Here is a 13,926-nt window from a genome sequence, read left to right as displayed (position 1 = left end):
AAAATGGGTCTTTGTTTAAAGAACAAGACAACTGTTCATTCTACAGATAGGGAAAGTGATCCTTAGAACATCTTTCTGTTTTTTTTTTTCCCCCCAGCGTTTGAGTGCAGAGTTTATGTTTGGATATCAGGAATTACCAATATTTGAGAGATTTACTTGGCTGGATTGAGTACACAGGTAGGGTTCAGAGGTCTGAGAATACACAGCAACCCCCTTATCAAAGTTTGTCTTGCATCTCACAGAAAGCAAACACGGCCCTCCAAAGACTCCGTGCGGTTTCTGTAGCCAAGCCAAACTCATTTGAAGGGAAATGTTTTGCCCCGATGGTGCATAGTTTTAATCCATTGGACATGGAGACGTCACGCCCATCGTCCACGGTCATCACATATCCTCCATGCAAAACACACCCTCATGCCAATATCCTGGTCAGAGCCACCCAGGAGATTGGAAATGACCTCGTGTTTTTACAGACAGGCAGGTTAAAGGTTTGAATCCACACTTTAGAGGGGGAAAAAAAATGTGCTGTACAGAAATTCCTCGATGTGGTCTGTTGCTTTCTGAAAGCCAAAGTTGTAGCCAACAGGTTCTGTGGTATCTTAAATCTGAAAACCATATATTTTACATAAACTAGACAAGGAAAAGTACAAAAAAAAAAGTCCCATAAAGATTCCCCAATAAAGATGTCACGGACCAAACAGCTGGAATTCTACAAATGTTGGAAAACATCCATTCATTCATACATACATTCACTTCACCGGCTTCGCCCAAATGAGGGTTGCAGGCAGCTGGAAATAATTCCAGCTGCCGCTGGGCGAGAGTTGGGTACATCCTGTACAGGTCACCATGCCAGTCCACAGACAGCCAAATAATCACCTACATACGAGAGAACATTTCAGAACTTGTACTCTTATTTCCACCCATCGTGTAAAGGAGCAAAGTCGGTGTTTTTTCACTTTTGTCAAAGTCAGTTTAATCTTCTTATATAGTGTATTTTTACCTGTTTTCCTTCACCCATTTGGACATAAATGCAGTTTCTTTTTGCCATGTAAGGTGCTTTCGGTTGAGGTTCAGTGTCTTGCCAAAGGACCCTTTGACTGATTGAGAGATCGAACTATGCACCTTAAGTAATGATCAGCTCCAGTGAGCCACAGCCGTCCCACGGGAGCTTTTGGGACTCTCTGCCAGATCAGCTTTCATCCTAAACTATGTGAAGCAGCTGCAGCTCCGCAGCTTTGCGGTGAAGTATTACTCTTCCCTTCCAACTCACTGTCCGGAGGTGAAGACGTGTGATTCCCATAATGCATCTTTAAGACATCGATCTATACCAGAAAGTGACACTAGAACTCAAACCTGACAGAGACGATAACCAGCTCCTTTAAGTATTTCTACGCCCAATTGTGTCTTAAACTTATGACACTGCAGGGATCGGCCACTGCACCCTTCTTGATCGATGAGATGAGAAAAGTTGACTTGATGAACGGCTCCATTCTGCATGATTCTCGGGTTTGGCAGCTGTACAAATAATTTTTCATTCTCATTACTTAATCCATCCATCTTCAACATCTGCTCTGTTCAAATTACAAAGAGACAGTTCAGACCGCCATAAGGTGAAAAGTTAAATATGTCCTCTACAGGCCAGAATCTGGAACCAATGCATTTATGACAGATTTCTCACTGACAGTGACCCGGGTTCACAATCCTCCGAACCAACTCTCTTCCTCCCCCACAGGTCAGCAGAAGCTCTCGCGCCTGTGCGTCTTGCCAGATCAGCTCTTTTTCTTTTGAGTTTTCAACAGTTTATTCGCTTCTTGGTCGTACCAAAGTTTCCATTGGCAGCTTTGGCTGCACAATATTGAATTAAACATGCAAGATGTAATAATGTTGTTGAGGATTGTGATATGACTAGCGAAAAGGAAACACTTCAGCATATGATGTTCCTCAGTCTCTATTCACGGACCCAGTTTTAAACAGACAGCAAGAGCTCCCACCAGCAGTGTTTCGAGTTTCTATTTAGTAATTTTGATGTTTTCAGTAATTTCCGCTTGATTTTTGGCATTTTTATGGTTCTCATCGTGTGCTGAAATAAAGACGTGAGATATGATGTAATGCAAGAGAGTTCAGTGTGTGAATGCACAGTGCATGGGAATGTAGTATTTATTGCATTTCAGTCATTCTTTGGTGAAAAATACAGATTGCAGATGTTGACATTTGCTCCAGGAACCATTTATAGTCGTGTTAACAGGACCTGAGAGGGGCTCGGATTAGTACCTGTGAAATGACCTGAGAGATTCTCACTCATGACATTTCCAGAGGAAATTTAGAGGAATCATTCAAGCTAACATGACTTTAGACTGAGGAAAACGTCTATGGTACTGATAAACAACTCATGCGCAGAACTCTACATGTTTTCAAGTAGGCATTGGGCCGATCAATCAAGTTCAACCAATTACGGTGGTATTTTAGGTTGCACGCATTCATGCAAACAGAAAGCAGACTGTTTGAAAATGAGCATGCAAATTAGCGCGCTATAGGCATGATCTCAGTGCTGGGGCCTTTCCCAGCAGCGTTTGAGAGAGAGCAGCTAACATTCGGGACGGCGGGTCGCCAGTCCCCCATAGGGTAAACACAGAGCGACAGACACAGACTCAAACCCAAAAGACATTTACAGTCACTGATTAAGCTGAAACGCATGTGTTTGGACTAGGAGTATAAATCATAGAGTCTGGAGAAAATGCAGAAAAAAACTCAGAGAAATACCATGAGAAAACAATATAGGAATACATGCACGAGCCAAGCAGATCATAAAACTCTGCCACATAGACTTCACTTTTTAAAGTCTGTTGGAGAACTTAACATGATTTGACGTCAATCAAAGTCAAGAATTCAGCTCAGTGACTCTTCTGGAAAACTCCAGTTCAATTTGCCGCTCCTTCAAGACCGCCCTGACCAGGACGGACTCCGACCACAGAGGCCACCGTCTGCCACCAGCAGACTGCAGCATGCAGTTAAACCTCTGAATAGATCACTGGGACCCATCAGCGGTTTCAGCGTCAGCGTGGCCGGCGTTTAAAGAGCTGTGAACGCCTGCAGAGCAGCCTCCAAGCAGCTGCGACACTGAAACAAAGGCGGCAAAGTAAACACCACAGACGCAGAACCCGACGTTCATGATCTGTTAATGGATGCCAGAAAGGGCGAAACCGCGGATAATAAAGTTTAAATTATTTCACGGAGAAGATTCTGAGGAAAATGTACCATTTCATGCCTTCGTAATTAATTTGCATTCAGATATTGATCCCCTCATGGCACAGTGCAGCGCCAAACCCTCTTTTGACCATGCGCCTCTGCGGCTCCCCGAGAGAGAGAACATGTAGTCAGACTTCAAGCTGGAAGCACGGGAGTTTATTGTTTCCTCTCTCCAGGCAGTGAATTTCGCTTTATGGACTTTTTCCGAGATGTAAGGTTCTTGTCGCTGCATTTGGCAGCCGTTCCATCCATCCACGGCCCCCCCACCCCCTCCCATAATTTCATTTGCTGCTCTGTGCCTGAGATTGCATGCTTTGTGTACATGTGCAAGTATTCATGCAAATGTCTCCGGAAGGAGAAAAGAAAAGAATTACGGGAAAACCCACGAGGCACTAACCCCTGTTCAGGCTCCGACACTGTTTGCCCGCCAAGCCCAAAGTTTAATTTCTTGCCCTGTTATGAGAACGCCTTGCTTGGCTCCGCGGGGTTTGACAATATCTGACCATATACCAGCGGATCAGCTGCTAATCCCTGAGCTGCCTGTTTGGATTGGCAGCAGCGACTCCGCAGGTAGGAGCAAAAAAGACACAGGAAGGTTCAGCTGTATTTATTCTCACTTAGCAGCGAGCATGCGTGGAGGAGAAGGAATCCAAGGCATGCAGAGGTATTTTCTGAGAGCAGTAAAATGCAATCAGGACGATGCTACCGAGTGTTTAACGTCCGACGTGTTTTTGTGCCTTCGGCCAGCCTTCTCGGTTTTCTTGGGAAGTAATAAAGGTGGTGAGGCCGACGTGGCAGCCAAGGTAAACAGTCAGCTAAATTGGAGCTTTTGAAAACCCCCAGACAGGCTGGAAACACTCTGTTCTCCATGCCGGATGCCCCACTGAGGGCAGATCTGCTTCAGGAGGAGGGAATGAAGCATTATGGGTGTCCGCTGGTGCTTGGAGCCACTGAAGACAAAAGTCTTTTAAAAATGCTCCGAGTCCATCTTCATAAAAACGGAGGAAAATGCAGCTTTTCGAAAAAAAATGTAGCTACTGCTCATGTGCACCATAACTGCAGTCAACAGTTCCTCTGCACAAACTCGAGCAGCAAAAACTCCGGCAGGTCTGTTCCATCTGAACCAAATCAACAAGCCCCAACTCAAAGTTTCCTTTTGCTCATGTGTTCACCAGTTGTCCACCACTGAGAACAGTCATATTTGTTACTCCGGGACAAACGTTACTTGTATCTTGCGCACAACAAAGCACGCCAAAGCCAGTCACAAATCCACATGGCTTCAGTCGCAACAAAGACCAGACCAGGAGATTGATTACGGCCACACGTTCACCAAATGATCGAGTTAATACGATGATAAAACAAACTTTTTAGTCTGGTTTTTGTTTTGCTGGATGTCTGTGCCGGTTCATTTCAAAACAGTGCAATACTTTTCAGCATCTAGATGTGGCATTATTTATGTGGACTTCATGCATACTTTCGCACATTCAAGATCACTTGTAAGTGACAGAAATACCAGAATCCCTGCTGCTTAAATTATCAGGAGCGATCAGGGCTCCTGCTTTGTATTGTCTTCCTCCACAGCCTTCATCTGTTATTCACTGCCTGCCTCATGAAAATGGATCAGACTTATAAACCAGCGCTTCAGATAGGGGTCGAACCTGCAACATTCCAGGTGAGAGATTATACGTCTTCTCATCATGTTTCCTCGTGTTTCTGTTAAGAAACATTATCAACATGTTGTTCATGGTTCTGGTTCAGTTTCTCATGTTCTTGCCTTCTATTCATGGTTTTGTCCCACAGATCTTTTGTATTCATATCAATCGTTTGTTTTAATTCAGGTCTTGTGCAGTTGTGCTTCTGTTCCCCCCCTTCTCGCTCTTCCTCTTGTCTTTTGTGACTCACCTCTCTTTTTCGAGTAAACTTGAACATTTTCTTAAGCGAAAGCGCGAACACGATGCATTTTGTCTTGAAACGTTGTGTCTTGTTGGTCCGTCTCATTTATTTCGACCAGTCTGGATCTCCTTCGTTTCCCCGGTTACTGTAATTCCCTTTTCACTGAATAAACGTCACTTTAGCTTCAACCTGGTCTCGTCTTTGTGTCTTCTGCCCACATTTATGTACCACGAACAGACACTTTGATTAAAAAATACCCAGTCGATAGCCCGTTCTTTACGTTAGCTCATGCTACAAAGGTTCTGGTTTGTTAATATAAAAGTAAAAGATTACCTCCTAAGACAAACAGGCCTGTTCTCAGACGTGTGAGGACCAGTTGAAGCCCAGGTTTGGACTCTTCGTCCACTTTCGAACACGTCCACCCGAGAGCTGTTTGGATTCAAGTCAAGACATTTTATTTCCACTGCAGACGTTAAATATTTTCAAAGTCTGGATTTAAACGGTCGTGGCATTGGCACTCGCAGATTGTGTTAAAGAAAATATTTCCATTTTAACAAGCTCGAACCATTCTTGTGCTGTTAAGGTTTGACTTTATGTCCAAGAAGCTTGAAGACGGGGATTGACTGCTGTGGTCCATAATAAGCCTCAGATGTCTGGCTGTGACACACTGAGACAAAACCCTCCATCAGCATAACTTCCCCTATATGATTCCACAATTATTTTTATGCCAAACACTACTTTATAAAACCTTTAGGCCAGATGGTTTTAAAAGACAAGAAGAAAATGTAAACTATTCATTGGTAAACTATTCATTGAAGTAAAAACCATAAAACATGCTCAACTAGAATTTGGCCCTAAGAGAGCGCAGACCTCCGCCACAGCTCAAATCAGTCACCAACAACAATAAGACCACCATATATAATAAAAAAAACATTTTATTTCTCCCCAACACAAACAATGTATGGGAGAAAGCTGTTTGTTGCATGTTCATATCTCAGTGTGTTGCCTCACAGTGACTGACACTCTGGAATCCCCCTATTTTTGTCTCTTGTGGATCCTGGTATCCGGAATACTTGCGTGATCTGGATCAGCAGCTGATATCTCTTACAGTCATTGCAGAACTTACACTGTAATTTTTTTTGCTAAGCCCCCTTGTCATTTATTGTTGAGTTATGCCCAACTATTTCAAAGACTGCCCTATATTCTGCCCTCGTTCCCAGCTTTGTGCAGCTAGACAGACAGTTACCATGATGGAAGGACAAAAACTCCAGAGGTTTTGTTGAGGAATGATGTTTCTTCTTTTTGACTCTTTTCTTCCTCAGTTTTATTTCTTTATGCTTTTTCCTCCATTAAGATTTTTTTTTGTAAGACTACAAAGGATGAAAAATATAACATTCAAAGTATTAAAAGAATACTCCGAAGATTTTGGACCCACACCCTATCCCGATCATTTACAGAGTGAGATAAGCTCATAATTACCTTTCTTGTGTCCATTCCTCCAGCGGCTGGCTAACAGCTGTTAGCATCGTAGCTTAGCTCAACTAAGGCAGGTGAAGAGGAGACAGAGCCAGACTGAGAAAGTGGACAAAATACTCCTTCCAGTGGTCCAGGGGACGGCGTATTAGCACGTGAAGTAAATCCGAATGGTTATAAAACATTTTAAAAGACGTGTTTTTTTTTTCAATCCGTTAAAATAATGTTTTGATACACACAGACCTGCGCATGCGCAGTGCTCCGCGGAAGGATATACCAGGCACACAGCGACTGAGTCTATGCTTCTACTGCTGTGCTCCGGTATATCCTTCTGCGGAGCACTGCGCATGCGCAGGTCTGTGTGTATCAAAACATTATTTTAACGGATTGAAAAAAAACCCCACGTCTTTTAAAATGCTTTATAACCATTCGGATTTACTTCACGTGCTAATACGCCGTCCCCTGGACCACTGGAAGGAGTATTTTGTCCACTTTCTCAATCTGGCTCTGTCTCCTCTTCACCTGCCGTAGTTGAGCTAAGCTAACTACGATGCTAACAGCTGATAGCCAGCCGCTGGACGAACGGACACAAAAAAGGTAATTATGAGCTTATCTCACTCTGTAAATGATCGGGATAGGGCGTGGGTTCAAAATCTTCGGAGTATTCCTTTAAACAGATCAAACATTCTTAATATAACTAAGCAGATGTAAACAAAGACTGTCATCAATTTAAGACGTAGTACTGAGGCCCTCTGCTGGATAGACACAGTACTACACTGGTCAAATGAAACTCGTCACCCTAACGTAACTCAGCAATAAAAAAAACAACACAATGACGGACATGCAGAGATGCATAACAAAGGAAACAAACACTCCAACATAGGGTGGAATCACTTAGAGACGAAGCTCTGATAAAGTTTTGAAGAGAAGGCAACTTGTGGTGATTTTGTCGTGCTGCTGCGCGACTGTTCCGTCCGTGAAACAGGTCCGACTATGAACTAAATCTAAAGTTCCGCTGGGCGGTACACCCTATCTGTCAATGATAAAGAATCCTTTAAAAAGTTTGTGGATCCAGACAGTGATCCGGATCATCGCCAAAATTTAATGGACTCTACGTTAGCCCAAGGGCCACCTTTCCACAAAGTTTCATTGCAATCTGTCCATAACTTTTTCCGTAATGTTGCTAACAAACTAACCAACCAACCAACCAACCAACAAACCATCAAACCGAAGTGATTACATCACCTCCTTGGCGGGGGTAATAAGCTCATTTTAGGCTTGAAAAAACCAAATGAGTTTATTGATGTAAAATGGAAATAAAGTGAACCTTAATCAAATAATCTGTACAGAAGATGCGTGTCTTCGTTGTGGCAATAAATGTTAGAAAACAGTTAATGGAACATGCATTTGTGGGATGAGCAGCATGTTTGGTGTCTTTCTTTTCAGTATAATGATCTGACTATAAATTTCTCATCTAAATTTAAATTATATGAACATCAGGCCCCAAAACACTTTAAATAACAACAAAAAATACTATTTTAAAACAATTTATGAAAGAAAAGCCAAAAATATGAACTGATTTGATGCTTGAAAAAGCTAATTTAATTTTTTAAATCTTAACATAGGAATACATTTAGTCTACCCACTAAAACTACATCAAAAAATACCACTTATAGTAATGATGAGCCTCAGCTGTCTGGCTGTTTGATACATGGACACTCAGCAGGGATTGAAACCAGAAGAGCAAAGTGAGAAAGAAAAATGTCAGGAATATAAATGGAAAGCAGAAACTAAGGAGTGAAAGAAAGAAGACGAGACAGCGTGTTGACAGAAGCGATCATGAGTCAGGACCCGAGGGCGCTCTCTCATCCCGTTTGGCGAGAGTGGACATGTGCCCGGTGATAAGTCGCACCCTGAGACAGTAACGAGCACGACGAGACCCCGGCAGGAGGAAGTGAGGAGATTTAAAGCCGCGAGCTGAGGCGTCGGCCTCATCATGACAAGGTCAACGTCAGTAGCAAGACTTTCTGGGGAGAAGCGTGCGCCTGGACATCTGCTCAGGAACTCCATGACTTCAGCTCCAACTGGAAAGCTGTGTTATTTTTTGCTGCATCACATGCAGAAACCATCCACTGCAGATTCAGACATCAGAGTGGAGGAGGTAAAATATAAACATGGGAATAGAAGAAGTGCAAATTTGCAGTAGTCCACAAAAGTTGTGTCTTCCCCCCTTTTCCATGGAGACGGCGCCGGATCACTGAGTCACGCCCAAACTCCGTCACCTTCATGCTGCTGAAATATGACAGGTCAAGGACGACATCTCTCAGAGAGACGAAAACCAGCTATCTGTCGCTCTCTGAACCCTCGACCTGGAATCTGCTCCAACTGTCCGATCTGCTTCTGATGTGAGGCTGAAAATTCTCCAGAACGCATCTCCAGGCTCTTGTTGTTGACTGTCAGACATCACACCTCTGCTCATCCTCATAACTGCTATGCTCATTGGCTCCAACAGGTACTTAAAAAAATGTTTCTTCCATTTGTATTAATATAGAAAGTGCAAACATGATCAGTATCAGATATATTTCATGGATCATAGTTGAACCAATTCTCAAAATGAAACTTGTGATCTGATGCCTTTTCGATCTAAAGAGAATCCATAGAGCATCTTCCTTCTGCGCGCCGAGGAGAATCGTTTCCATGCACGAGCCGGGGCGGCCATTAAAAGAAGCGAGCTGCCGCTGCGGATTTGTAACAAGTGCGACGAAATCCGACCCTGTGTGTCTGGCTGCGCGAGCATCTGCTGCACATGTGAGGACGTTCTCAGACCACATGGCTGTTTTAATCCACCATGCAAAAACACTGCCGAACGGAGCGCGATATGAAAGGCCTCCAGATGATTTAGATCAGCTTGGAGGAATTATGAGAAGTTTACAGGCCGACTGATTCGAGGCCTGCTTCGCACCGACACCGGCTCGTGAATCTCATTATTGTCTGCGGGAAGTGATGTAGTTATTCAACATCAATAAAAACTGAAGTATTTTTCACAAAAGCAAGGTGAAGATTGATGATTGTCCTTTTTCATAGTGTGGATCGGTGTGCCTTGTAGATGATTAAAAGTGTGAAAAAGCAGCTTCAAAAGAGGCTCGATTTGACTGGATTCTCCATCAATGTGAAGAATTCAGCTCTAAACAAAGCAGCATGGAGGCTGCTGCCAGAAGCCAGCAGAGCCAGTTATTCTGTCCTCCCTCTCTTTTCTTTAATCAATATGGATCAGATTAGAGTTTTCCTTTGATCCATGGTGTATTTTTCAAAGCCGAACAATAGAAAATTCTCTACTGAAGGTTTGTTTATCATTCAGTGCAAACTCTGAACAGGTCACCCATCGAAACGCAAGAAAACCGGGAAAACTTTGAGCCGAGCAAGGCTTTCTGTGCTTTTGCAACTTTTTTAAAGTCAACAAAAAATTAACATGATTAAATGTAATTGGTATTTATGAGTCTACAAAAACACATATTTAATATGTTTTGGACTAAACAAGCTAGATGATGAAACAGACAAGAATAGCACGTAAAGCGAACAGAAAGTGACCTAAAATAGAACCTTTAATCCAATTCGCCTGTTATAGTTATGGTTTCAACTTCATATTCATTACATTTACCTTCAGTTCTAAATTGTGTGCTTTATTTAAAAAAAAATCCCTTCCAATATGGATTTCTTATTTTACCAAAAAAAGTTTTCTTATATATAAAAAAAAAGGCAGAGTAGAGCATGCTGGGAAAATATCATGTTTTCTTGGGATTGATACCCATGGTATTTGTTAATAAGCTAATTTCACATTCGGGCCTTGTTCCACATATGCTTGAATTTGAGGGGAAAGGCCCCAGTTTGGTTTTAGAAACGTCCTGATGAGCACATTTCACTGTTTATTCAGCGATCATGTTCCCGTTTGGCTGCATTTCACTTCACAATATTCCCACTCTGAGGCTCAGATATAAGAGCACGACATTTCCTCGTCGAGTCCAAGCGCAATTTAATCAGTCGGACAAACCCGTTGCTCTCCCAGCGATGGCTCTCCTCCTCCTGCCACTGCTCAGAGTCCTTGCACAACAGTAGAGCTGCGATAAAATCCGAGTCTGTTCAGGAATGCGACGCTGTAGATCACGGAGGGTGTTTCGAATTTTCATCTAGAGTGTGTCGTCTTGATCTGGCTGCCAGGTTTCTCCTCCAAACTGAAGGGATTAAACGTTATCTTCTGTTGTAGCTCCTCATTGACATCCCCCCTCCAGCCCCTTTCACGTGTCTCCTCTATCAGGTGAGATGCCATAAATCCCCCCGGAGAGCCGCCTCAGGCCCCGGGCCAAAGGTGCGCCCCAGCTCCAGGCTTCTGAAGCGCCACGATTTATGCTGCACAGCTGTAAATGCAGGAACCCTCCCTTTTTTTTCCCCGATATATAAATGCAATTTTGTGATGATGGATGAGTTGAGGAGTGTGTGGCTGTTGTGAAGGGGAATTATCTGGATGGCTCTCGCTACCGTGCCTTCATTCGGGCGTCGGTTCTGCGATCGTACAGTTCTGGCTTAAATGAGCGCGTCAGTTTTTTTGCTCGCTGACAAGGCTTCAGTCCCTCCGACTCAGGAATTGGCACAAAGCAGCGAAAACTACAGGGGCCAAGTTATTTACCGAGTAAATGAGGCTTGATAATCACGACACCGTTTGCCAACAGAAGACATCCAGACGGTGATTCACCTCACCGGACTCCCCAGGGACATCCAGCTGCTAATTACTCAACTAAAATTTCAATTCGTTCCAATTCTAATACATTAGGAGCCTTTGAAACATCTGTTTTCTCATCAAAATCTGGTGTTCCTTCATGTGTTGTTTGTCCAGATTTTGACGAGTGTTTACTCATCCGGAAATACTTGAAACGTGATCCGGGCAGAATTGTTGTTCTCCTGACTCGTGGTAGTAGTTTCACTGAAGCTATTTGTTTTGGAGACCTGGGTGAACCACGTTTGAGCAAATTACAGACCATTAGTATTGACTCACTACTTCCTTCATTGTTGTATTTAATTTACTAATCACTGAAAACGAACAGGTAATCAATACGGAGGAAGATGCTCTTTAATCTGGACATTGGGTAAATTACTGTGAGAGAGCGCGGTCACCCTGACTTGGGATGGATTAGAGGAGTATAACCTTCTCATAATTATATCAATTAGTGAGATTAGGGTGCTCTATAATCTTACGGTTACATAACTGAAGAATTTCTATAGGGCTAACTCTAACGTAGTTACTGTCCTTCATGTTTACATGGTAAAAACGAAGGATTAAATCCGCTTTAGCGCTGGGGGCTGCAAAGCGTTCTGATTGGACAGGGGAAGCATGCAGTGATTTTTCTCTTCTTCTTTCTTTCTTTGACTCTACAACTTCTACAGCAGAAAGGTCTGCATTGTTATGCGCTCTCTGCTCTTTTCACTACATCCATTTCTTCAAAGGCTCCTGCTAAATAAATCGTCTCCATACGAGTTGAACGTTTGCTGCGGGCCGCCATCTTGGAATACTGCGTCAGCTTGAGGGCACGAGCAGAACCACCGGAATAAAATTAAGGCACAAATAGAAGGTTTACGTGTCGAATTCTCAACTTTAGAATGAGAATAAAATGGCCAGTTAATAAGAGTTAAGCTTAATTCCAAATAAAGATTTAATTTGGAACTAGGTGGAATCAACTTTTATTCGGAGTTAAAAGTCTCATGTAAATCCAATTGATGTTACGTAAATGAGCGCGAGAAACATGCATAATGTGCAGAGGTTACAGTACCATAACATCATTAGAGAAAAAACAGCATTTGGTGCTCTTAATGCTAAGAGCTGCTTTGTACAGTAAAACAATAGCATCAGATGTTCTAATGTGAAGACAAAGGCTAATGCCATGTAGAGATGGAAGCCGTTTGTACCAAAAACAGACAATAAAAACCTTAAAATGTTCTTCAGCCATTCTGCCTTCAGACTTCCATGCATCCAATGAGCATGTGGCATTCAATCCAACAGAGGGCGCCACTTTATATCAACATCCAGGCCAAATACCGAGAAGAAGAGCAAAGATCTTATTAGAGAAAAGAGGAGAGTCAACCATGATGGCTATGACAGGAGGAAGATTGGCTGTGTTCATATTGAGGGAAAAGGTTGAAATGCAGGCAGCTAAGACCTCACTAATAACCATAAAGCTGAGATCATGCCATGTCATGAACCACAGTGTAAAATCAGCAGTGCCATCATTCATCACAACGCAGAAAACAAACCACTAAACTAATCTCAACACTGCCTTTAAGACAGAGGAGTCCTGGAGTCGTCGAGGGTCTCCTGCCTGCGTGCGTCTCTCGTCTCGCTCCCTGCTGCAGCTCACCTCAGTTTCATGTTGATGCCAACCTCATTGAAATCAGGTGCGCTGCAGCTGGGGGAAAAGCTAAAACATCCAGGATGTCGGCCCTTCAGGACCGACTTTGGACACCCCTGCTTTAAGAAGCTTCATAATGACAATTTACAATGATTTGGGGCAGCTGTGGCTCGATCCAAGTGCCTTTGAGCAGCACTTTCAACCTCAAACTGCTTCCACTGGATGGACTGTGCACCTTACATGTGGCAGCCACATTTAATTTCCTCAAGTAAAGTGGAATTAATGACATTTTGAACAGTCCTAAACTTTCCTTTTAGCCATTAAGTTTCTTTTGCTGTTTTGGCCATATCAGCTCTTAAAAGAATTTGCAATTTTTCAAGCAATTTAAGCCGTTAAAGCAGTATAGATGACTCACGTTTTTTTCTAAACAGTTCTTGAGATGTGTTTTAAGCTATTTTAGCAGTTTTATTGCTGTTTTCATCTCAACAAGTAAGAGACACTTAAAAAAACAAGAATCAGATAAAAAAAAAAAAAAAAAAAAAAAAAGCATATGGGGGCCACAGCAGAGCGAGTGAGGAGCGACGTGGCTCTGGAGTCCTGGTTTGAAGACTAATAATGAGAAATGATGAATGAAACAAGCAACTTTTTTCGCCCTTGAGTGTAAAAAGTAGCTTGAAGAGTGCACGTGTGATCTTCCACCGTCGTCTCGGCAGACTCGGCATGCCCCGCATCCCACCAGGAGTCCAACCAGTGTGTGAGACAGAAAAGCCGGCTCTACCTTGGTACTGGTGCATCAGCATCAGGGTGGAGGCCAGAAGCCAGAGGTAAGTGAAGTCCATCCTGCCGGTTCCCTCAGCATCCAGGGAGACCAGTTTCCACGGAAAAAGCTGCTCCTAAAGCGGCGGTAAAGGCTCCTCCTGAA

At 43.1% G+C, this 13,926-nt stretch overlaps 1 protein-coding gene across 1 annotated transcript in view; it reads right to left on the bottom strand.

The window, feature by feature from the left end:
- LOC115402277 (endothelin-2) overlaps positions 1-13,926 on the bottom strand; it is a 23,533-nt gene extending 9,607 nt beyond the window's left edge. Inside the window, exon 1 of the mRNA XM_030110791.1 lies at positions 13,783-13,926. Coding sequence (XP_029966651.1) covers positions 13,783-13,843 — 61 coding nt within the window. The 5' untranslated portion in view covers positions 13,844-13,926. The remainder of the gene's footprint in view (positions 1-13,782) is intronic.

The sequence above is a fragment of the Salarias fasciatus genome, chromosome 15, assembly GCF_902148845.1.
Source record: "Salarias fasciatus chromosome 15, fSalaFa1.1, whole genome shotgun sequence".
Lineage (NCBI taxonomy): Eukaryota > Metazoa > Chordata > Actinopteri > Blenniiformes > Blenniidae > Salarias > Salarias fasciatus.
Note: the sequence above shows the minus strand (reverse complement) of the source record. Positions and strands in the feature narration are given on the sequence as shown.